General features: G+C 46.0%; 2 protein-coding genes across 10 annotated transcripts in view; both read right to left on the bottom strand.

The window, feature by feature from the left end:
• LOC146399457 (uncharacterized) overlaps positions 1-9,869 on the bottom strand; it is a 79,488-nt gene extending 69,619 nt beyond the window's left edge. For 3 of the 6 annotated variants that reach the window (XM_084979933.1, XM_084979936.1, XM_084979934.1), the window contains exons 1-3: positions 9,737-9,869; positions 712-774; positions 83-186 (exon numbers count right to left, since the gene is read on the bottom strand). The gene's annotated coding sequence lies outside the window, so the exon portion shown is untranslated. Of the gene's footprint in view, positions 1-82; positions 187-711; positions 775-9,736 lie in introns of those variants that run through there. The other 3 variants (XM_084979937.1, XM_084979932.1, XM_084979935.1) reach the window with 2 other exon arrangements.
• Positions 9,870-10,821: 952 nt separating this feature from the next.
• NFX1 (nuclear transcription factor, X-box binding 1) overlaps positions 10,822-25,156 on the bottom strand; it is a 73,895-nt gene continuing 59,560 nt past the window's right edge. For all 4 annotated transcript variants that reach the window (XM_084979831.1, XM_084979830.1, XM_084979829.1 and 1 more), the window contains exons 18-24: positions 24,739-24,840; positions 24,158-24,199; positions 15,534-15,632; positions 14,774-14,840; positions 13,473-13,618; positions 12,714-12,818; positions 10,822-11,096 (exon numbers count right to left, since the gene is read on the bottom strand). In XM_084979831.1, the coding sequence (XP_084835957.1) occupies positions 11,024-11,096; positions 12,714-12,818; positions 13,473-13,618; positions 14,774-14,840; positions 15,534-15,632; positions 24,158-24,199; positions 24,739-24,840 (634 nt within the window). In that variant the 3' untranslated portion in view covers positions 10,822-11,023. The remainder of the gene's footprint in view (positions 11,097-12,713; positions 12,819-13,472; positions 13,619-14,773; positions 14,841-15,533; positions 15,633-24,157; positions 24,200-24,738; positions 24,841-25,156) is intronic.

Below are 25,156 nucleotides of genomic sequence, written 5' to 3' on the forward strand. Positions count from 1 at the left end.
AGCATGGCAGGGTGGCTAATGGTCAGTGCTGGGGACAGAAGGAGAGGTAGGACTGGCCTAATACCAAGCAGGTAATACTCACAGGACCTGGGCTCCAGGTGGATGAAATGGTGGGTGAGGATGCAGCTGGGGTCAGGGCTGACTTCTGGCTTCTGGCTTGGGCCCCAGGTGCTGGAGATGTCTCTACTGAATGTGGAGCATGGGAGAGGAATTGGTTTGAGGGGGAAGAGGATGAGTTACATCCTGGACATGTTGAGTCTGAGTTGCCTATGGAACTTGAGCGAGAGGTGTGGTGTGTAGTCTTGGGCAAGTTAGCCATTCTGGGCCTCAGTTTTCTCATTTGTAAAGTGGGTCTAATAATATTACCTACCACTTGTGTTAATGTGAGTATTCAATGAAATAAAACATGTGATACTGAGAATGGTGTATGGCACAGAGTAAGTGTTCAATAAACCATCATGTCTTTTCTGTGGTCTGGAGCTTGGAAGAGACTGGAAACAGAGATTGGGGAAGCTGTGGTTGTGTGAGGACAGCTGAGGCCGAAGAAAGGCAAAGGGGGTCGATGAACAGGGTCCTGGGAGCACAGCAGAGAGGCAGCTGTGGGGTGGAGTGGACCTCTCAGGAGGTGTGGCTGACAAGGGGCACAATGTGGGTGGTCAGGCGACACTGGAAACACCCCAAATGTCCCTCAACAGGGGAAGAGATACTTACACTGCAGTCTAGTCACATACAGCAGAATATGATCATCACTGAAAACCAAGGTAAAACGGCTACCTGTAACAACAGGGAAAAGGTTTGGAGGCATAAAAAGCAAGGCAGTCTGACACTAGTTTTACTGTTAAAAACAAGCAAAAAAGGAATATATTCTGTGGGTGTACAAATGCGATAAAACTACTTTTAAAAAAAGAAGTGGAGTTCCCATCGTGGCTCAGTGGTTAATGAATCTGACTAGCATCCATGAGGATGCAGGTTCGATCCCTGGCCTCCCTCAATGGCTTAAGGATCTGGCATTGCCGTGAGCTATGGTGTAGTTCACAGACACGGCTCAGATCTGATGTTGCTGTGGCTGTGGTGCAGGCCAGCAGCTATAGCTCCGATTTGACCCCTAGCCTGGGAATCTCCATATGCCATGGGTGCGGCCCCAAAAAGAAAAACAAAGAAGTGATGCTTCCTACAAGGAGAGAGTGATGGGAGGTAAGATGGGGAGGAACATAATGGCGGTGGTACCAGCTGTGAAGAATTTTCTAGTTCTGTAGTTGGGGTAAATGTATGGGTTTATTACATGACTGTGCTTATAACCTACAACTGTGATACATATTCATTCACTGGTATCACTATTTGATTATTTAAAAATTTTTTTTTGTCTTTAGTCTTTTCAGGGCAGCACCCGTAATGTATGGAAGTTCCCAGGCTAGGGGTCACATCAGAGCTGTAGCTGCTGGCCTACACCACAGCCACAGCAACACTGGGTCCTTGCTGCATCTGCAACCTACACCACAGCTCAGGACAACACCAGATCCTTAACCCACTGAGAGAGGCCAGGGTTCGAACTTATGTCCTCATGGATGCTAGTCAGATTTGTTTCCACTGAGCCACAACAGGAACTCCAGCATTTTATTTATTTTGACTGCACCCATGGCATGCAGAAGTTCCTGGACCAGGGAGAGAACCTGTGACACAACAGTGACCCAAGCCGTAGCAGTGACACCACCAGATCCCTAACCCACTGAGCCACTAGGGAACTCCCTAGTATCACGTCTTTTAAAAGATGAAGAACTAGCAATAGCATGAGAAGAGATGGTGGGAAGTGATAGGTATGGGGCCTGATGAGATTATGGGGCTGGGGCCACCAGGAGGGAGGAAGGAAAGATTGAGTGTGAGTGACATCCCATAGTGGGAGGAGATGAGCCAGGGAACCAGGCAGGCCTGGACTGGCTAGGGAAGTGCCAGCCAGCTGCCTCCCTCTGTGTCCCTGGACAAGTCTCTTTCCCTCCCTCAGCCTCAGTGACCCTGTAAACACAGAGGGTGGCTGTTCTCGTTGCTTGTGTTCCCAGAGCCATGTGAACCTAAGGCCGCGGTCACAGATGGGAGAGGCCTATCCAGGCCCAGAGTGTAGTTCCCACCCTCCTCTCCCCCTCACTGACCACTTCAGCCCTCTAGCATCCTCATGTCCCTGGGAGGTAGCTTCAGAGGCAGAACAGCCAGTGGGTCCGTCCAGATCCCCTGCCTGCTGTCTACTGCTCAGCCACAGGCCTGCACTAGGCCCACTGGCCCTAACACCCTGCAGATTCTGATCGCAATGCCAGGCTCAGATGGGCCCTAACCCCAGTCACAGAGTATTTCTGTGCACAGAGGACAGACCCCTTTCCTTCTCTTGGCAGACTGGATGAAAGCCTACAAACGTGCCAATACCACTCTAGCGCTAAGGCTGCAGGCATAAGTAAGATTAAAAAGTCCTGGGAGTTTCCATTGTAGCTCAGCAGTAACCAACCTGACTGGTATCCACGAGGATGCAGGTTTGATCCCTGGCCTTACTCAGTGGGTTAGGGATCTGGCATTGTTGTGAGCTGTGGTGTAGGTCACAGATGTGGCTTGGATCCCGTGTTGCTGTGGCTGTGGTGTAGGCTGGCAGCTACAGCTCCGATTCGACCTCTAGCCTGGGAACTTCCATTCACCATGGGTATGGCCCTAAAAAAACAACAAAAAAATCCTGTTCTTATGGAGCTGACATTCTGTGCAAAATCAGGTGTGTTCATGACACATGCTAAGGAGGAAAAGCAGGAAAGGAGAATAGGAAATATGTGAGGGTGTAAAGACTGTAGGCTTGAGAAAGTGACTGAGTTGAAGACTGTAAGGAGTAAGGGAGCAAGCTATGTGGCTACATGGACACATGAGGGAAGAGCATGCCAGGCTGAGGGAACAGCCAGTGCAAACGCCCTGAGGCTTGAGCATGGAAGGACCATTGCTGAAACAGAAAGGCTAGGACTGGAGGACAATGAGGTCAGAGCAGTGAGGAAGGAGAGTGAACCGAGGTAAAGCCTGGGGAGAAAGGTAGGTCCCACTGCAGGAAAGGAAGGAAGCAGGCAGGATGAGGTGGGGCAGGCGTCACGGCGCCTAGTGGGGCCCTTGGCTCTGCTCACACACAGCCCCTTCTGTCCTTACTCCCTGGCTGGACTCAGGAGGCACACTGGCGCAGCTCCAGAAGCCAAGCTGGGATGAAAGCTCTGGCTTCTCTCCCATTCTCCTAGGCCCAGGCCAACCTGCACAGGCTGTGCGACCTGGACAGGACCCTTCTCTTCTCTGGGCCTCCTTCCCTGTCTGTACAACATGGCTTGGATCTGTTAGTGTCTGGGGAGCCGCCCAGCTCTGACTGCTCCCAAACACTTCGAAGTCTCATGACAGATCCCACCATGACACTCTGCCCCTACACCAGCCTACGCTGTTTTCTTTTTTGTTTTTTTTAGGGCTGCACCTGTGGCATATGGAAGTTCCCAGGCTAGGAGTTGAATCAGAGCTGTAGCTGCCGGCCTATGTCACAGCCATGGTAATGTGGGATCCGAGCCTCATCTGTGATCTACATTGCAGCTTGTGGCAATGCTGGATCCTTAACCCGCTGAACGAGGCCAGGGATAAAACCTGGGTTCTTCATGGATCCTAGTTGGGTTCGTTAACTACTGAGCCACGATGGGAACTCTTGGAGGATGTGTTTGAGATGGGGATGTATGGGGCAGGAACAATCCCTCAATCCCAGGCCGGGCCCCTCCAGGGCTTTGCAGATAGAAGGCTTGGTCTTCAGCCTGGGGGTCCTGGCTTTGGGAAGAGCCTACTCCTTGTCTGCCCTGCTGCTCTCCCAGGGCCTTCAAGGGACAGACTCTCACAGGCTGTACCTAGGTCTAGCTGCTCTCACTCACTCCTCCTTCTGATGGGGTCCTGCAGCCCCAGAAGCGATGGGAGCAGCCATCCCAGGCTGGCCCCACCTCGGAGGGGGAAGGCTGTGCAGCCTGACCTTGGTTCTGCCCCCCACCCTTCTGCTGAACCCACAAGAAGTGTGACCCCACCTTCCCTTTGGCTGCAAGGCTTGTACTATGCACCTAAGAGCAGAGACAAGGCCAGCCCACCTGGATCCAAATATCCATTCTGCCACTCACTAGCTGTACGACCTCAGGATAGTAATAGCTCTCACCTCCCAGGGCTGATGGGATGAGGAAATGAGCTATGCCTGGCACATGGGGAGGGTGTGTGCTATTAACAACACTATACCCTGCATGGTACCCTGGTCATCATGTCCCCCTCATCATGAGGCCCATCCGACACTCAAGGAATCTGAGGCCTGGGAGGTTGGCTCAGTAAGGGGCAAAAAATAGGGATTCCAGTCTTTTGTTGATAGGATCTCTGCTGGGTTTTGTTTAGTCTTTAAATTGTGAAATATATTCTGTAAACATGTGCATAAAACATATAAGTACAGTGAAAGTAACAGTAAAACACTCAAAAAACAAAAACCCCTAAATAAATGAAAACCCCAAACACTCCAGAGGCCCCCCACCTCTCTGGGCATCAGCTTTCTCATCTGCAAAATGGGGGTCAGATGGCCCAGACGAATGAGGTGCCTTAGGTTTCGGTTCTGCCATTAGCATTCCATTCTGGTGAAGCAATGCCGTGTGTGGTTTGCCAGAGATCATGGTCTCCCCTGTGTCTGTTCCAGCTAAGGTGGGGCAGGGGTTGCTGGAGGGTGTGTCCAGGGCTTTCTGGAGGGGATGCTCTAGGCTTGGGTAAGTGGGGGCTGGAGGCTCAGAGGCTGCAAAGAGATACAGAGTTCAGGGCCAGGTACGCCCAGGCACACAGATGAGCCCATAAACCTAGGGCTGAGCCTTTGAGTCCTCCAGGGACCCAACCAAACCCTTGTTGGCTGATAAAGAGGATTCTTCAGATGAGGGTTCCAACAGGCCCCTGGAATAGCCCTGCCAGGGCAAGTACAAGCTCCTGATTCACTGCCTCCCACATTCCTCCACCTATGCCCTGGCCTCTGGGGCCAGGTTGGGGGGCACTAGAGAGAAGGTGAACTCCTAAGGAGGCCCAGTGCCTGGGCAGGGGAGACCAATGGATACACCGGCGATAGTCTGAAGGTTGGAGGAGATGAATAAGAAGTACATCCAGGGAAAGGCACAGGCCTAGGCTGGAGAAAGAGCTTTCAAGCCCAAGGCGGCAGTTATAGGCTGGCAGATTGATGAGGCGACCAAGGTAGAGATGATGGAGCCCTAGGGAGCACCCGAGTTTTAGAGACAGCTAAATGGGAGGGGGCGGCCAAGGCCTGGGATCTCCCCCTGCCCCAGGAACCTGAATATTCAGAGGATTAAACTGACTTGTGCCTTGGGGTCAGTCCCTTACCTCAGGTGGTTCATGCTGCTCAGGGCAAGTGAGGCAAAGCCGCACCCTCCACAGCAATGTGGAGAAAAGCCGAAGGGAGCCTCACCCCACAGGACTTCCCTGTAGCACTGAGTCTTCAGCTTCAGGGCCCAGCCCTGGCTCTGAGAGCTGATTCCTACACTGGCCTCTTGATGACAGAGTGCCCAGGGCAAAATCCTCAGACCTCTTCTCACTCACCCTCTCCCTGCAAAATGATTTCACCAGCCTTTAAATACCATTATATGCCAACAGCTCCCCAAATTAGATCTCCAGCTCAATCCTGTCTCCAGATTTCAGACTTCCATGGACAACCGCCTACTGGACAGATTTTCATCCCTCAAGCCTGCTCCTCCCACTCTTTCCTTGCTCAGGCCAAAAACTTTGAAGTCATCTCTGTTCTTCTCACACCCCACACCCAGCTGTCAGCTAGTTCTCTAGGTATTATCTGCAAAGTGTATCTAGAATGCAACCACTTCTCAGCATCCCAGGTTTGAACCACTCTCACCTCACTCTTGGATTGTAGCAGTGGTCCTCTGACTGGCCTTCCAGCCTCTCTCCTTGCTCTGACTCAGTCCCATAGTCTAGTCTCAATATAGCAGCTGGGGTGATCCTTTCCAAAAACGAGCCAGATCTTATCATTCAGTCCTCTGCCCTAAGCCTTCCAATGACCTCTACTCTCTCCTTTATTCATCCTATGGCCTGATGGTTTTGCTGCTCCTTCAAGGGGCATGGCACGTTCCACCACTGAGCCTTTGTCACGTTCCCTCTCCCTGGGATGTTCTTCCATCAGATATTGCATGTTTTTCCTCCTGTGCCTATACTATGTACCTCAATAAGAATATAAAATAGTATTTAAAAAATAAATGAAAAGGTGATAAACTTAAGATATTGGTTATAAACTCATTTAAAAAGTTTTAAATAATGCTCTCCTGAGGCAAAGTGTAAGCACTTTCCCTGCCCAAGTGCGTGCTGTGGGGATATACACTGCCCCCTTGTGGCCACCATAGGAAAAGGTCTCATCTTCTGGCAGTATTCTCTGCATTGATTCTCTAACTTCCCTTCCACTGGTCCTGACCCGCTGGGCCTTGCACCCCAGGACTCCTGGATGAGCTGTGTGAGATGCCACTGCTCTGCATGTGGAGTGGAGAGGACACAGGTTTTTAAGTCATACCTAGTAGGAATTTCACATTCTCAGTTCACTGAATTATCTTGGTCAATGATCTACCTTCTCCAACCTTCAATTTCTGCATTGGTAAAATGGGGACAATAAGGATATGTATTTTATGGGGCTTGTAAAAGGGATAAGTGCAGTGCTTGTGTATAAAAAATTCTCAAAAGCTGGTATCTACTACTAGAAGTGAGTCTTGGGAAAGTGGGTAGATGAAGACTTCTGACTCCCTCACCCATGTGGCGGGCTTCAGGTAGGCTGGGGTGGTGGTAGAATGGCAGGGGCGGGGGGTGACTGAAGGCTAGAGTGCTAGAGTGGCTTCACCACTGCTCTGTTCCTTCCCCTCCTATGCTCTGACAGTCCTGGGACAGGCTCCAGAGGCTTGCCCATGCTGAGATGGGCCATGACACTCAGAGACCCTTCCCACCTCTCAGACCCCACCTACCTACTACCCTCCCAAAGGCTCAGGCAGGAACTGTTACCCACCTGACAGGTGGGCAATGCCCAGACCCTGGAAGCAAACTGCGCAGGGTGACAGCAAGCTGAGGCAGCCAATTGGGTATCCCGGCAGTTTAAGCAGGGTTCTCTGCAGCCAGGTCTCCCAGGAGGCTGTGCACATGAACCCTGGGGCTGAGGGCTGCCTGAGCCACTGGAAAGGACTCTGAGGGGAGTCTGTGGAGAGCTCCCTTCTTCTGAGGACTAACCCCCGCCCCCCGCCCAGCCTAGGGCAGTTCCAGGTTGGGAAACCCAAAGCCTGGATCCCAGCCCTGATACATACGCCTTGGAGGCTTGTCCATTCAGGGTGGGCCTTTCCTGACTGGGGGTGGCCTGGCTTAGAGAATGCCCTGGGGATCTGTGAGCTCTGAAAGGCCACAGGAGATGGTGGGGAACATTCGCGTTGAGGCCCCATGGGGAGTTTGGGAGAGAGAACTTTCCTGATGGTGTAGCAGGGTGTGTGACAGGACTCATGTGAAGGGAAGGAGCTCTAGGCCGGTCCTCCCCCACCAATTCTGGCAGGTCTCCCTTAGAGTACAAGGGCTCCAGGCTTTCAGGCATGAAGCAAGGCCGGCATCATGTGGAAAAGACTCCCCCAGACCTAAACCTCTGGACCCACTCTCTCAGGGGAGACCTTGCGCCTCCCCTCTGCTGGCCGGTTCCCCGCCTCACCGGGCCCTGTCCTGGATGGGATCCAGAGGGCTTCACACAGACCCTGCAGTCAGGAGGGCTGCTTTCATCTCTATCCTGCACACCAGCTCCCACTGCATGTCAGGCTGGCTGCACTGTTGAGAAGAGCCAGCCCTGCCAGAGAGAATTCCAGAGTTAAGAACTTGGTCTCTGGAAAGTTCTGGCCTCATGAAGAAACTCTTGCTGAAGGAGACTGTGGGGCTGGAGGAGTAGGAAGAGAGTACCTGATTCTCGTATGGGGTCCTGATACCCACAGGCTCCCTCCACATAAAGGATGGAGGTGTCGTTCCCTTCGGCCTACAGTGAATATAATTTACTTACTTGGTTGTGTAAAATTCTGGCCACTGTTTGGTGAGAATCTACCAAACCTGTGGGAAACCACTTTCCATTGCTGAGGGGCTCTGAGGTCCCTTTGGGATCCAGGGTAGGGGGGTGGGGGGCAGCTCCCTGCTGGACCGGGGAAGCCTACCCTACCTGCTGGATCTGCTGAACCCCTTCTGTCTTTGCATCACCATCTCACACCTTTCTGCTTACCTGAATCACCCTAGCAGCTCCTGGCTGGGTTTCTTGTCTCAAAGTTAGCCCTCTGGGAAGGCTAATCCCTTTACACATTCTGCCTGAGTGACTACTCTAGAACGGGGTGGGCAAACTAAGGTCATGGCCGAATCTAGACTGCTGCCGGTTTTTGTACAACCTACTAGCTAATGCTTTTTTCATTTTTAAATAGATGGAAAAAAATAAAAAGAATATTGTTGTGTTCACACTTCAATGGCAGTGTTGGGGAGCTGCAACACAAACCCTAAGGCTCACAAAGAGCCCTTTACAGATAACCTTTGCCATAGATGGTAAAGCCAGCTGTGCTCTCCACCCAAGGTCCTTCAGGAGACCCCTGTGGCTCTCCACAAACTGACCCATCTACCTCTACAGCTTCACCACCTGACCCTCCAATTGCCTGTCCACTCTGGACAACTACCCCTTCCTCAATGCTACCACAAACCACAGCCTGGGGTGTCTCAGGACTTTGACCTTAACTTGGCAAACCTCTCTCCTCCAAATGGCAGTCTACCATCTCAAGGCTCAGCTCAAATGCCTCCTTATGTTTTCCTACCCCATCCAGGGGTCCTGTCTCCAAACATGAGAGCAAACCTACTCCTAGTAGCCCACAAAAACTCCTTGTATGGATCTTCAGCTTTTAATAAACACACAAATGACCTATTTGTGCGAGACCAAACAATTTCATTGTATTTGTTCAGATACGTGTCCCCCACTGGATTACTAACCATGAAAGAGGGGCCACATCAGCTTGCCACAGCCCTAGCACAGGCTGGTGTGGGGAACACGCAGGCGTTCATCAGAAGTGGCTGACTTAGCATTCTAATGTTTTACTTGACTGGTATTATGGATAAAGATGCTTAAATATTTTCCAGATACTATAAGCTTTCAGCACCTATGACAGACCATGCATCTCCATGTATATTATCTCATTTAATCCTCTGCTAAGGTTGGTCCTATCTCCACTCCACCAGGCAGCAGGTTACGTGGCAGAGCTGGAATCTGAAATCAGGGCTCCTGCCACCTGTGGATTCTGAGATACTCACAATGTACAGTTCACCCACTGATCCCATTGCCTGAAAAACGGAACATAATCTCAGGAGATTCCTGTCGGGTGTGGGGCCACTGGCTCCCTGCTAAACCACCTGAGACAGAGGTGGTTTTGTAGTTCTCTCTCTTCCTTCTAGTCACCCATTCCTGCTGCTGTACCTCATATCTTTCAAGGCTTCTGGGTCAGGACCAGAGGGCAGTCCTGGTCTTCCTAGAGAAATCAAGTGCCAGTTTTGTCACATCACTTCTCAATTCCCTTTCTGTTGCTCTGGGGCTTGTGGCTTGTTCTGGAGCAGAAGGAATTTGTTGGAAGTCTGGCCTGCATGCTGGAGAGGCACCAGTGCAAAGAGGAACAAACTAATGAAACTGCCAGTGTACCTGCCTTACAGGAGCCTGAAGAATGCCTCCAGTGGGCTGCTGGCATAAGCCCTGGACTGTCCACATAGGTTTTGGGTATTCAGACAGATGTCCAGAGCTCAGAGACAGGGGAAGCCAATATAGAAATGCAGGCCTGGGAGAAAGCAACACAGGAAAGGTAAGAGACCTTGAGACTTCCTCAACCCGGGGAAGGGGTCAGGACTGCCCTGGGCAGTACAGAGGTCACAATGTGAACCCGGCTGAAAGAGGAACTGGCTCTATGCCCTCTACCTTCACGGTGGGGAGCTATCATGCCTGTCACCAGACAGGTGCAGAGATATATGAGAAGCCCCCGCTGGACTCCAGGAGGCAGAACCCCATAAAGCCCTCTTGACCCCTCTCCTTGGTCTGGAACCGATGGTGCTGGGACCACTGAACAAGTTCAGCTAGGGAAACCTGTAAGAGCTTTTGTCAAAAGACTCAGATAAGATCCCTAGGTTTAACACGACATGCGTGATTCCAGATGTAGTGTTACCAATTCATTGGTGTTTTGGTCGAGAAGTTCGCCTTTGTCTCTCCAAGGATTGTGATCGCTTTGGATTAAGAAAGCAAGGTGTAGAGTTCCCATGATGGCTCAGCAGTTAACAAACCTGACTAGTACCCATGAGGATGAGGGTTTGATCCCTGGCGCTCAGTGGGTTAAAGAAACGGTGTTGCTGTGAGCTATGGTGTACGTCGTAGCCTTGGCTCGGATTCTGTGTTGTTGTGGCTGTGGTGTAGGTCGGCACCTTCAGCTCTGATTGGACCCCTACACTGGGAACATCCATATGCCATGGGTACGGCCCTAAAAAGACAAAAAAAAAAAAAAAAAAAAAAAAAAAAAAAAAGTAAAAGAAAAAGAAAGCTTGGTATATTTGAAAGTGGAAGCATTTTCAGGAGGAGGATGGATAACTGGGACAACCGAGACCACAACAAAGTGATGTTTTCAAGCTAGAATTCTGGCTTTTCTAAATCAAAGTCAATGCTCCCCCAACCCTCAGAGCAACCATGGTGGTGGTGTGAGGAGCCTCTGCAAATACAACCGCATCACTAGTGACCATCGGAGATCTGGCCATTCTGAGACACTTTATAAAGATGGCAGGGAAGACAGGGGGGTTTCTGATATACTCATGCTTTGGATGTATCAGAACAAGACAGTGTGTGAGCTGTGAGTCCACCAGACAGCTGGGAACAAGAGCGATGTATCTGCTAGCAAACGGGTCTCCACCACACCTAATCATTCTTTTTGCTAAGTGCATCTTGATCCTCTCAGTCCTGGACATCAAAGTAGTCAATTATTGGCTCCTTGGCTATCTTCTGTAAATTACTGCTCCCAGGATTCCTGGAAAGCAAACACAGAATGATCAATCTTTTCTTGTTCATAGGAAACAGATTCAAGTCTTGGAAAGTTAAGGATCAGCAGATTTACCATGTGTGAAGCCTTGATAAGACACTGGAGTTCATGTGAGCTTGTAACTGTTGAAATTTTGTGAGGGGCACACGGGTTTTATATTAATATGTTATTATTTTCTTCTTAGGGCCATAGCTGTGGCATGTAGAAGTTCCCAGGCCAGGGGCTGAATCAGAGCCACAGCTCACAGCAACAGCTCACAGCAACACTGGATCCTTAACCCACTGAGCGAGGCCAGGGATCGAAACTGTATCCTCATGGATGCCAGTTGGGTTCATAATCTGCTCAGGCACAATGGGAACTCCAGGGGTTTATATTAATATATTATAATTATTATATTTTATACTATTATATATTAATACATTATATTAATACCACTCTCTCTAATCTAAAATTTCAACAATCAAGTCCTATTTAAAAAAAAATTGGGAGTTCCCATCATGGCGCAACAGAAATGAATCTGACTAGGAATCATGAGATTGTGGGTTCGATCCCTGGCCTCGCTCAGTGGGTTAAGGACCCAGTGTTGCCGTGAGCTGTGGTGTAGGTTGCAGACACAGCTTGGATCCTACATTGCTGTGGCTGTGGTGTAGGTTGGTGGTTACAGCTCCGATTAGGCCCCTAGCCTGGGAACCTCCATATGCTCCAGGTGTGGCCCTCAGAAAGACAAAAGAAAAAAAAAAAAAAAAAAAAAGATCAAGCAAAAGGAAAAAGAGATAGCATGGCATAAACAGGCCAATGACTAGGTCCAGGCGGTACTGGATACAGCTATGGAGTAACATGTGAAACAGCCTGTGCTGACTGGAATCCAGGCCTTCCGCTTCGCAGGAGTGGAGAAGGGTGTGTCCTGGGGAGTTAAGTGGCCCTGGGCACTCCTGGCTGAGGCCATGTCCCACAGGCAATACCTACTGTCCAGGGGGACACTGACTGCTAGGACCCACCTGGTGACCCTGTAAACTTTCCTACCCATCCTCCCAGAGGTTCTGTGTAGGCAGTGCTGCCAGGGCTTCTGTGTGGGAGGCCAGAACAGGAGGAGACTCCTCTGCTTACGTCTAAGAAAACACACATCTGGCTTACTGCTTGCCAACATGGTTTTCTTTTCTCTTTAAATCATGAATATAGGTTCTTGTTGTAAAAATGATTCAAACCATATATAAGCAGACAGAGCAAAACATGAGTTTTGCCCCTTCACTGTTAACTTCCTGCTAGAATCCCACTGCCATCTCCAGATGACCACGTGACGTTCCAAAATCACCTGGGGTGAGAGACTGACTCCATTTCCCAGTGTTGCCATCTACACCGTGGAAATCATGGCCAGTGACTGCTCTCCCTGGAGGGGAAGTGGGCGTTATAAACATCAAACCTGGGATCCCTCCGGCATGAACAAACATATCCAATGTTCTAGTCAAACCATATATATCTGAACACAGCACCCCAAAGCCAGGCCTGAGGAGGCTGCCAATGGCTGGTGCAGCCCAGGACAGTTCAGCCCTTGGCAGCTTCTTTGAACAGACAGGGCCCTTTGGAAGGGAGCTGAAGAAACCTTACTTGTCTGTCTGATGTCTGTGATGAGGAATCGGTGGTGGAGGCCGTGACTGCATTTCCCTTTCAAGTACACTCGTCAGCGTGTTAGGAGGACAAATAGACTTCCCTCTGATAAAAGGCAGAACACAAAGCATTGAGAAATGAGAAGTGTTTGTGGAGAGAGGCAGACAGCAGGAGATCCAGTCTGTGGCTGTCACTGAGAGGCTTCGGAACACTGACAGGCACGGTCATCTTCACTTAACCCTCGACCCTTCCCCCACCTCTGCTGGGCCTGCTACCTGCTTCCTCTCATTTCACACTTGAGTTTTCATTGTTAGGGGGTTCTTCCAAATCCCCCAGATTCTGTCAGTGATCCCAGGTCCTTCTGCTCTCTCCTGGTTCACACTACTGCCTTGTTTCCTCTAATGGCAAACACTGTTTACATGGGATGCCTTGAGTCATCATTCTTTCTGTCTCCATCATGCCAGAGGGCACAAGCAAAAAGGGGATGGATGTGACGGGCAGGCACCCACCCCAAGCCCTCAGAGTCTGACGTGAACTTGAGGTTGTATCCTTTATGTGCGTCTGCCCTGAGGACTGAGGCATGGGCTTGATTTTCTGGTTCAGACCTTGAGATCAGTACAGAATGGCTGTCCCAGAGGCAGATTTTCCACTTATTCTTCCAAGGGAGGAAGTAAGGAGAGCAAATATTCACTGGCCCTACTTCCCAGTTCCTGTTTGCCCTACTGCCCAGTTCCTCCTGTGATGGCGAGATCAACCTACCTGACTGCAGTGACCACGACGTTACGCTTTGGTTCACTGTCATAGCTCACGCTCTCCAGGCCGTACACTTGGGCCAGGTCATGGATGATCCGGCGGTGGTCTCGGTTCATGGGAGGGAAGCAGTGGCTTTTCTTATTGTTCTTCCCCTGTATAGAAGGAAAAGACGACTGATTGATAAATCATCTGGAAAACAGAAAATGCCCACAGAGGTCCTTCCCACCGTCCCAGAACAGGCTGGGGCAATAAACAGACAGCTGACTCCTAGAGCCCCACAGTGCACAGCTTTTCACGACTGCCGAGCAAGCCGGGGGTGTGAGAGGATGAGGGCTGACAAGCTTCCTTCATCTACTCTGAGCCATATGGCAGCAGCTGGCCAAGGTTTACAGGGACAGAGGGTAACTAAACAGAGATTTACATGGACAGTGTAATGGTTTCTCCTGAGGGGGCCCATAACTGGGGAGCGAGTGATGTTCCCAAGAAATGTCATTTCTTTTTAGTTAAGAAATGATTAAATAAATTGAAGACTCATTAAACAAGAAAATCTCACTTCCTATAAAAAAGTATGTTCTATATTAAAAATGAGCATACAGATACAGACACATAAGCAGAGACATTCACTTGCTCAGGTTTTCTAATTAAGAAGGGAACAAGGATTTTGTCTTTTTTGTGTTAGTATCCCACTGGGAAGTGAGAAGAGAAATGAGAAAGGGAAGGGGTGAGGAGATGGTGGGCAGGAATCCCATCATCATTAGAAATGGAACTAAAGCAGCATCTTGTCCTCACCCACAGGCCTCCTGCATGAAGAAGGAGGCGCCGCAGGGCTGGCTGCTTAAAGCTATCTCCTCGCCATCCCTGGCTGCCTCCAGGACAGGTTTCACTCTCTTGAAGAAGTCTAGTCTTCAGCTCTACTCATCAATTTTTTAATCTTTGCCCAAGGGTTTCTTTCCAGCCTTTGGGGTAATGAGAGCCAGTGTGTCTGATTATACAACAGCCCTTCAGAGGAGGTAGCATGTCTTCCTAAGGATCCCTATTAAATTCCTTGTCCAGAGTTCCTTCACCCATCCTTAGGCACTGAGCTAGGATTTTAATTTACGTTTCATATTATTGCAGATGTCTTTTCTGAAATAGGACAGGGTTTCCATGGATGTTATGATTGCTGGGCTTCTGGGAAAGATAAGGAACCTCAAGGAAGTTGTGACTTTTCCTGTAACCACTTTACATGGACAGTGTTTTCTGGGACTTGATTTTTTTTAATCAAGCTGGCCTTAGAGACATGTACAGTTGGATGTTTTGATTTCAACCTTATTCACGGCCTCCACAAGGGCTTCCATTTCCTTCTCAATGTCACTGACAAATTTTAAGTCCTTCCTGAAATGAGAAATCACCACAGTTAATTTTACCTGTTTCTGCTCTTCCACCCACCCTCTGCCTATAAAATGCAGACAATGGACAATGTGGGCAGAAAAACTGCAGAGGTCAGGACTGTCAGACAACAGAAGGTTGAGTTTGATGGAACAAAGGAAGAGAAAAATAAGAAAAAAAGTGGCTATTTCATCAGAAGACCAGGAGACATGAGGAAAATAAGACCTCTTATCACCCAAGGGAGCGGCCATGTAATTGAGACCTAGGTGGCCATAGATCCTTCTGTTCAGGCTAGTCCAGGCCTCAGGGGCACCAACTCCTACCACAGGGCCACACACACACATTTCTCAAGTTCAATTCTTTAGTGAGATAGTTTTGAGAGACCCAAGAGAAGGATTTTTGTAAACATCATATAATCTCTCATAATAGATATAAACTTCCTCAAGCACAGGGGATTACATATTAGTTACTACATATGAAAAGACCAAACATCTGGTAAGCCACAATTAAGAAAGTGAGCAATGGAAGTTCCCTTGTGGTGCAGTGGGTTAAGGATCCAGCATTGCTACAGCTGTGCATGCATGGACATGGGTTGGATCCCTAGCCCAGGAACGTCCACATGCCATGAGTGTGGCAAAAAAAAAAAAAAAAGAAAGGAAGAAAGGAAGAAAGAAAGAAAGGAAGAAACAAGTTACACACCTGGCATCTTCTTTCAAACTGTCACTGAATTTTGACGCAGAAGAACGTACATTGAAAGGATCAGAATCATCACTGATATGCAACGCCTCTGCTAATCGCCTGAAAGTGAGAAAGAAGTAAATAAAAAGGAAAGGCGGGGGAAGGAAAACTATCTTATAGTACCAGAGTTCTCACCAGGTCCTAATTAATAATCTCATTTAAGTAAACCTGATTATGGAGAATAAGAACAACTGGCGACATATTGGGGACAAATACCCAAATCAATCAGTGTGATATATATACCACATTAACAAACAGAAGACTAAAAACCATATGATCAATAGATGCAGAAAAAGCTTCTGACAAAATTCAATACCTTTTTTGATAAAAAATCTCCAGAAAGTGTGCACAGATGGAACATATAAAGGTCATTTATGACAAACCCACAATTAACATCACCCTCAATGGTGAAAAGCTCAAAGATTTCCTGCTAATATCAGGAACAAAGACAAGGATGCCGACTCTCACCACTGTTACCCTACATAGTTCCGGAAGTCCCAGCCACAACAATCAGAGAAGAAAAGGAAATAAAAGGAATCCAAAGTGGAAAAGAGGAAGTGAAGCTGTCACTGTTTGCAGATGACATGATACTATACACAGAAAATCCTATAGCCAAGACATAGAAACAACCTAAATGTCCATCGACAGAAGAGTGGATCAAGAAGATGTGGTACATATATACACAATGGAATATTACTCAGCCATTAAAAAGAATGAAATACCAGCATTTTTAGCAACATGGATGGACCAAGAAATTATCATGCTAAGTGAAGTCAGTCAGACAATGAACCACCAACATCAAATGCTATCACTGACATGTGGCATCTGAAAAAAGGACACAGTGAACTTCTTTGGAGAACAGATACTAACTCACAGACTTTGAAAAACTTATGGTTTCCAAAGGAGACAGTTTAGGGGGTGGGGGGATGTGCTGGGGGTGTGTGATGGAAATACTATAAAACTGGATTGTGATGATCATTGCACAACTATAAATGAAATAAATTCATTGAGTAATAAAAAAATAAGTAATAACAAAAAAAGAAAATCCTAAAGATGCTATCAGAAAACTACTAGAGCACATTAATGAATTTGGTAAAATTGCAGGATATAAAATTAACACACAGAAACCTCTTGCATTCCCATACACTTAACAACAAAAGATCAAAAAGAGGAATTAAGGACACAATCCCATTTACCATTGCATCAAAGAGAATAAAATTCCTATGAATAAACCTACCCAAAGAGGCAAAAGACCTGTACTCTGAAAACTACATGACACCGATTAAAAAACTTAAGATGACACAAACAGATGGAAAGATACACCGTGCTCTTGGACTAGAAGAATCAACACTCTCAAAATGACTATCTTACGCAAGGCAAGATTTTGCTGTGTGTGCCTACTTTTATTTTTATTAAAGTATAGTTGATTTACAATTTTGTGCAAATTTCTGCTGAACAGAGGGCTGGATAAAGAAGATGTAGTATATGGAGTTCCCGTTGTGGCTCAGTGGTTAACGAATCCGACTAGGAAACATGAGGTTGCGGGTTCGATGCCTGGCCTTGCTCAGTGGGTTAAGGATCCAGTGTTGCCATGAGCTGTGGTGTAGGTTGCAGACACGGCTCGGATCCCATGTTGCTGTGGCTCTGGTGTAGGCTGGCGGCTACAGCTCCGATTAGACCCCTAGCCTGGGAATCTCTATATGCCATGGGAGCGGCCCTAGAAAATGCAAAAAGCCAAAAAGCCAAAAAGCCAAAAAGCCAAAAAGCCAAAAAAAAAAAAAAAAAAAAAAAAAAAAGATGTGGTATATATATACAATGCAACATTACTCAACCATAAAAAGAATAATGCCATCTGTAGCAACATGCATGGACCTAGAAATTATCATACTAAGTGAAGTCAGAGAAAGACAAATATCAAAGGGATCACTAATATGTGGAATCTAATGAAAAGTGATAAAAAAAGAACTTACAAAAACAGACTCAATGATTCTGAAACCAAATTTATGGTTATCAAAGGGGAAATGTGGAGGGATAAATTAGGGGGTTGGGATTGACATATATATACCATTATACATAAAGTGGATAGGTAACAAGGACCTACTGTAGAGCACAGGGTAACCTACTCAACACTGTGTAATAACCCACATGGGGAAAGAATCTGAAAAGGCATGAGTATATGTATATGCATAACTGAATTACTTTGCTGTATACCTGAAACTAATACAACTTTGTAAGTCAACTATACTCTAATAAAATTTATAAAAAAGAACTGGGGACACGATAGTGAATTGTCTTCATAGAAGAAAATAAACAGATCTAGATGTATATGTCTGAGCAAGATGTAGGCTGACACTGGTGACTTAGATTGTTTGGTGAAGAGAAGACTTGGGGAAGGGGAGCACTGGGGATGGTCAGGGGCGGATGACTTGCTCTGAGGTTTCACCTAAAGATCAGATACACAAAGAAGACTAAAATTAAGATCATCTTACAGAAAGTATAGAAAATAATGAATTTTATTAACGTAAGCACTGCATTATTTTCAATAATTTCCTTTTAGATTTTTTCCACTTTTTTTTTTTTTTTTGCTTTTTAGGGCCATACCTGAGGCATATGGCAGTTTCCAGGCTCAGGGTCAAATCAGAGCTATAGCTGTCAGCGTACATCACAGCCATAGGAATTCCAGGTCTGGGCCTCATCTGCAACCTACACCACAGCTCATGGCAACGCTGGATCCTTAACCCACTGAGTGAGGCCAGGGATCAAACCCGAAACCTCATGGTTCTTGGATTCGTTTCCACTGCACCACGACAGTAACTCCCTAAATTTCTTAATTTTTAAACAGAGATTTAACTTTCAAATTTTCAAAGAATTCCTAGGGGGGGAGATCTTTTGATGTTTTGACTAGTTGGCCACTAATTCAAACATAAACACCAATAAAGTATGTCTGTGGGCTAAATTTGGCCTGCCAGTTTTTCTTGTTTTGCAGTGAAGCATGTTTACAACTTTAGATGGCATTTTCTTTTTCAAATTCCCATTTCTTTTTTTTTTTTTTTTTTTTTTTTTTTGTGCTAAGATCTGTAAGTATTTAAGAAAGACTCCTGGAGTCCCTACTGTGGCTCAGTGGGTTCATGATCCAGCTTATCTCCGTGGAGGTGCTGGTTCGATCCTCAGCCTGGTGCAGTGGGTTAGAATCTGGCATTACTGAAGCTGTGGTGGAGGGTGCAGCTCTGGCTCAGATTTGATCCCTGCCCTGGTAATTTTCATTGCCCTTATGGGTGACTGAAAAAGAAAAAAAAAAAGAAACAATCCTTACATAGTGAGGGCCATTATGCCATCATTAGAAGATTGAGGAGAAATTCAAAAGGCTTTCAAAAATATTTAGTTCTGGAATTCCCCACTGTGGCTCAGCAGGTTAAGAACCTGACGTAGTCTCCATGAGGATGCGGGTTGGACCTGGCCTCGCTCAGTGGGTTAAGCATCTGTCATTGCTACAAGCTGCAGTGTTCTCAGATGCAGCTCCAAACTGACCCCTAGCCTGGGAACTTCCATATGCTGCAGGTGCAGCCATAAAAACAAAACAAAACAAAACAAAAACACCTAGTTCTAATCAATAACTGACATTTACTGAGCATCTACTATATGTTAGGCTTTTGCCCAGAGTTTTATGCATTAAAACTCTTGGTTTTGGAGTTCCCGTCGTGGCGCAGTGGTTAACGAATCCGACTAGGAACCGTGAGGTTGTGGGTTCGATCCCTGGCCTTGCCCAGTGGGTTAAGGATCCGGCATTGCCGTGAGCTGTGGTGTAGGTTGCAGACACGGCTCAGATCCTGCGTTGCTGTGGCTCTGGCGTAGGCCAGCAGCTATAGCTCTGATTAGACCCCTAGCCTGGGAACCTCCATATGCCGCAGAAGCGGCTCAAGAAAAGGCAAAAAGACAAAAACAAAAACAAAAAAAAACAAAAAAAAAAACCTCTTGGTTTTTATGTATTAATCCTCATAATTCAAGAAAGTTGATACTATCATTGTCACCATTCCCATAGATATTTAAAGCTTAGAGAGATAATGTGATTTGTCCAAGGTCAAATTGCTATCCGTGAAGCTAGCATTCAAATCCTGGTAATTTAACTCTAGAGCTTTGGCTGGTTCTAACTACTATGCAATACTGTCTCAACTACACAAGGGTGCATTTCCATATTTTGAAGGCCTTCTGTGTATTCACTATAGCATGTCCGAATACTAAGGACTCTTAATTCACATTTTGCAGTTGAGAAGAGTACAACATTTCTTAAAGGTTAGGGTTTTGAATAGCAGTTATTACAAAGTTACCATAGGGTCAAACCAAGAGGAATCTGGGCAGTGCTATTAATTATTAGATTACCTTCAACACATTTATCCACCTAAAGAGGTATGTTAATTATTGTTCAAAGTCTAACTTCTAGGTTAAACAACACTGCTTAGTTTGCATTTGTTTCTGCTTAACTTTTTTTTCTCCTTTCTCTGCTGTCCCATGGCAAATGGAGTTCCCAGGCCAGGGATGACTTGAGCCTCTTGTGACCTACGCCGCACGGAGGGCAATACCAGATCCTTAATTCACTGGCTGGGCCAGAGATCAAACTTGGTCCCAGTGCTCCAGAGACGCCACCTATCCCACTGTACCACAGTGGGAACTCCTCTGTTTAACTTTTTATCTTGAAAAATTTTCAAAGAAAGACAAGTTACAAGTATATTACAATAAACTTCTATATACCTTTCACCTAAATTCTCCAGGTGTTAACCTTTTTACAGAGCTATACCTTTAATCTTTGGTGGAACCAGAAATTATGCCACTCCTTGAATAAATGCTACTTAATTTGATAAAGAGTATACTCAAATAACTTTGAGCAAACATCATATATAGTGGTGAAATATTTAAAGCTTTCCCTATGAAATTGGGAAAAATCAGAAATAATATCACCACTTTCCACTCAACACTGTACTAGAGGCCCAGCCAATACAATAAGGAAACAAAAAGAAAATAACTAAAAACTGGAAAGAAATCAGAAGAGGACACGATTGTGTACAAGCAAAATCCAAAAGCTACAGAAAAACTATTAGAAATAAGTAATTTAGCAAGGTTGTGTATACAGAGCAACAAATGTCAACTATATCTCTATATGCCAGCAACAAGCAATTAGAGAAATTTTAAAAGTTATAAAAGAAAAAATACTATTTATTTATTATTTCTTTATCTTTTGGCCTTGACCGCAGTATGCAGAAGTTCCTGGGCCAGGGATCAGGGATCAAAGGTCCCAGCCACAGCAGTGCCCTGACCTACAGCAGAGACAACTCTGTGACCCTTAACCCACTGAACCACAAGGGAACTCCAAAAGTATCATTTATAATTGCATCCAAAAAATCAAATAGCAAGAAACAAATCTACTGAAAGATGTACAAAATCTACATTAAGAAAACTACAAGAGTTTCCATTGTGGTGCAGGAGAAACGAATCCATCTAGGAACCATGAGGCTAAGGGTTCAATCCCTGGCCTTGCTCAGTGGGTTAAGGATCCGGCATTGCCATGAGCTGTGGTGTAGGTGGCAGACTCGGCTTATATCTGGCGTTGCTCTGTGGCTGTGGCTTAGGCTGGCAGTTGTAGCTCTGATTCGACCTCTAACCTGCGAACCTCCATACGCTGCAGGAGCAGCCCTTAAAAGCAAAAATAAAAAAAAAAAACTATAAAACATCAAGTGAAATCAAAGAAAAACATGGATAAATGGAAGGATATGCTTTGCTCACAGATGAGAGGCCTCAATACTATAAAGATGTCAAATCTCCCAAACTGATCTATAAATTAAATACCAACTCAAAGTCCCAGCAGGTTTTCTGGGTAGAAATCAATAAGCTAATTCTAAAATTTATTTATTTATTTATTTATTTATTTTTTGTCTTTTTGCCTTTTCTTGAACCGCTCCCGTGGCATATGGAGGTTCCCAGGCTAGGGCTCTAATTGGAGCCATAGCCACAGGCCTACGCCAGAGCCACAGCAACTTGGGATCCGTGCTGCGTCTGCAACCTATACCACAGCTCTCGGCAACGCCAGATCCTTAACCCACTGGGCAAGGCCAGGGATCGAACCCACAACTTCATGGTTCCTAGTTGGATTCGTTAACCACTGTGCCACGACAGGAACTCCACTAATTCTAAAATTTAAATGGAAACGTTGGTGGCCCAGAATAGCCAAGACAATCTTGAAGGCGGACCAGTTATTAAGACTTGTGGGAGTTCCTGCCGTGGCTCAGCCGAAATGAATCTGACTAGTATCCATGAGGACGCAGGTTCGATCCCTGGCCTCACTTAGTGGGTTAAGGATCTGGCATTGCCATGAGCTGTATGTAGGTCACAGATGCATTTTGGATCTGGTGTTGCTGTGGCGTATATGCCAGCAACAAGCAATTAGAGACCCCTAGCCTGGGAACCTCCAGATGCCGGGTGTGAAGCGCTAAAAAGACAAAAAAAAAAAAAAAAAAAAAAAAGACTCGTTTTGGAGTTCCTATTGCGGTGCAATTAGAAACAAATCCGACTAGTATCCATGAAGATGGGGGTTTGATCCCTGGCCTCACTCAGTGGGTTAAGGATCCTATGTTGCCTTGAGCTTTGGTAATGGTTGCAGATGAAACTTGTACCCCAAATTGCTGTGGCGTGGCTTAGGCTGGCAGCTGCAGCTTGACCCCTAGCCTGAACCTCCATGTGCCTTCCATATGCCTCAGGTACAGCCCAAAAAGCAAAAAAAAAAAGTAATTATTAATAGTTCAATGGAACAAAATGAGCTTAGAAATAAACCCAGACACAATATGAATAATTAAAAGAAAGGTGGCACTACAGACCACTGGGAAAAGGATTTCTCGACAAATCGTTATTGGTCAAATGAGTATTCAAGTGGGAAAAAAACGGAATCATGAACGCTCCCTATATCCCACTCAAAAAAAAAAAAAAAAAAAAAAAAATTCAGTCCGGGTCAACTGTAGATCTAAAATGTGAAAGGTAAAATAAGGCTTACAGGGAGTTCCTATTGTGGCTCAGTGGAAACAAATCTGACTAGCATCTACGAGGACGCAGGTTTGATTCCTGGCCTTGCTCAGTGGGTTAAGGATCCATCATTGCCATGAGCTGTGGTGTAGGTAGCAGACACGGCTTGGATCCCACGTTGCTGTGGCTGTGGCACAGGCTGGCAGCTGTAGCTCTAATTCAACCCCTAGTCTGGGAAACTCCATATGCTGTGGTGGGGGCTTAAAAAAGACAAAAGACCAAAAGGATATTGAATGGTCAATAAACCTATGAAAAAGTGCTCAACCATATCAGTCATCAGGGAAATGTAAATTAAAGGCTCAACCACATCAAGCTTTACATCCCCAAAATAAATTAAAAGGCCAACAAGGAGTTCCTGTTGTGGCTCAGTGGAAATGAATTTGACTAGTATCCATGAGGATGCAGGTTTGATCCGTGGCCTCGATCAGTGGGTTAAGGATCCGGCACTGCCATAAGCTGTGATGTAGGTCACAGATGTGGTTCAGATCCTGTGATGCTGTGGCACAGGCCAGCGGCTACAGCTCTGATTAGACCCCTAGCCTGGGAACCTCCATATGACATTGCAGCGGCCAGAGAAAGACAAAAAAAAAAAAAAAAAGCCAACAATTCCAAGTGCTGCCGCAAACAGACAGAAATGGGAACCATGACCCTGTTGGTGGAAGTGTACTGGGTACAACCATTTTGGACACTGGCAGAATCAATTAAAGCTGAAAATAAGCATAACCTACTAACCAGCAATTCTACTCCTGAGTTTATATCCAACAGAAATGTGTACATACATATATGTTAAAGCAAGTTTAAGAATGTTCTTAACAGAGCACTATTTGTAATAGCCCAACACTGAAAAAAAAAACACATCTACCAACTACAGAACAGATAAATGATGATAAATTAATACAGGAATGAAAATGAACAAAGCATTGCTACATGCGATACAGGAATGAGTATCACAAATGTAATGAAAGAAACCAGACAAAAGTAATACAAATGAAAGATCTGTTATAATCATTTACACAAAGTCTAAAAACAGACAAAAAAATGTTAGAAGTCAGGATAGCAGTTATTTCTCGGTGGAGTGTTAGGGAGGGTTCTGGTAATTTTCTATCTCTTGACTGGGTGCTGTTACACCACTGCATTCATTTTGTGATAACTCACTCATCTGTGCAGTTCTGATCTTTATGTATGTTACACTTCAACGCAGAAGTTCATTAAAAGAATTTTAAGCCTCTTATCTCTACTGGAATCAGGAAATCCTCTAGTCACTGTATAAGTATGCTGTAGGGCATGTGATGTTTATACTTGCCCAAAACCACACAAGCTCATATTTCAGAAATATGCTGATATCATCTAACTGGTTTATCCTTGGACATATCAATTCTTAATGACTGAATTTCTTTTGCTCTTCCAAAGCAGCAAGACACTCAGAACAAGTATTAAATGAATGCCTGAAGGGTTGCTCCCTCTCATTCATTTCACAGAGCTCAAGGATAATTAGATAAAGAGCACTTGAAACAACTTACTTTTTCCTTTCCAAGGCTGAACACTCCTCATCACACTCCAGCCTTGAAAAGCAAATGAACAAAAATTAAGTCAAGGTATAGGTATCATAGAACAGTTAAGTTCTTATATGGTCAACCTAGAAACAGAATAGACTCTGGCCAAAAAACAGTTGGATGAGGTTCCTTTCAAGGACAGATGGGCCGGCCTCTGAATTATGGGAGTCTAGGAGTCCTCAGAAGGGCCTTGGAGTGTCCCCGGTTGCTCACACCCCAAAATGCTTCCAGTGCCTAACAGCCCCACCTCCCCCTCGTGACACAGCTACCACTCTGCTTTCTTTGAGTTGGGCTGGACACATCAAGGTCTCTCCTTCCTCTGGTTACTATCTGGAGTGAGGCCTGGAAAAGCCTCCTCTGGTCTTAGCTGTATCCTGAGTAGGTTTTGCTGGATTGGCATAGGTGTGGTCTTTTAACCTCAGGTGTCTATCGAACACTGTGTGTGTAAGGCTTTACTGTGGGGGACTGACACAAATGAATGGTTCTTGCCCTCTGGAAATTAAGTCGAATGGGAGAAAGAAGGCACAGCTACACATTTAAAAAATTACCTGGCTTGGTGAATTTCCTTCTTAGTAATTAACTTGCTGATCTCCACCGAATCTCCAAGCTGCATGTCTGTTATTTTCGAGGCCATGGAAATAGCTGCTATTCTGAAGTATATAAAAGGAAGGGAAGAAAGGCACTGCAGTTTTATAAGAACCTCCTCATATTAGGCACACAGAAAACTGCTTTCAGGACAACCTACCATTTGACAATGACAGCCCTTGGAAGCCCATCTATTTTGAACTACACACATGTTCACATGTTATTTTCTCAAGCAGATTCTAGGCAGCTCCATAGGAAATGATGAGGTAATACACTCCTCAGCATCTGGGCCAACACTGGGCACTCAGTGGGTATTCAAACAGACAATCTGATGTCTGCCTACTTCTCAAAGCCCACCTCCAGGACACATCTCTGTATCTA

The sequence above is a fragment of the Sus scrofa genome, chromosome 10 (genome assembly GCF_054392235.1).
Source record: "Sus scrofa isolate SSC_HxYL_T2T_F1_AM1 chromosome 10, Sscrofa_HxYL_maternal_Yorkshire_Landrace_v2.0, whole genome shotgun sequence".
Taxonomy (NCBI): domain Eukaryota; kingdom Metazoa; phylum Chordata; class Mammalia; order Artiodactyla; family Suidae; genus Sus; species Sus scrofa.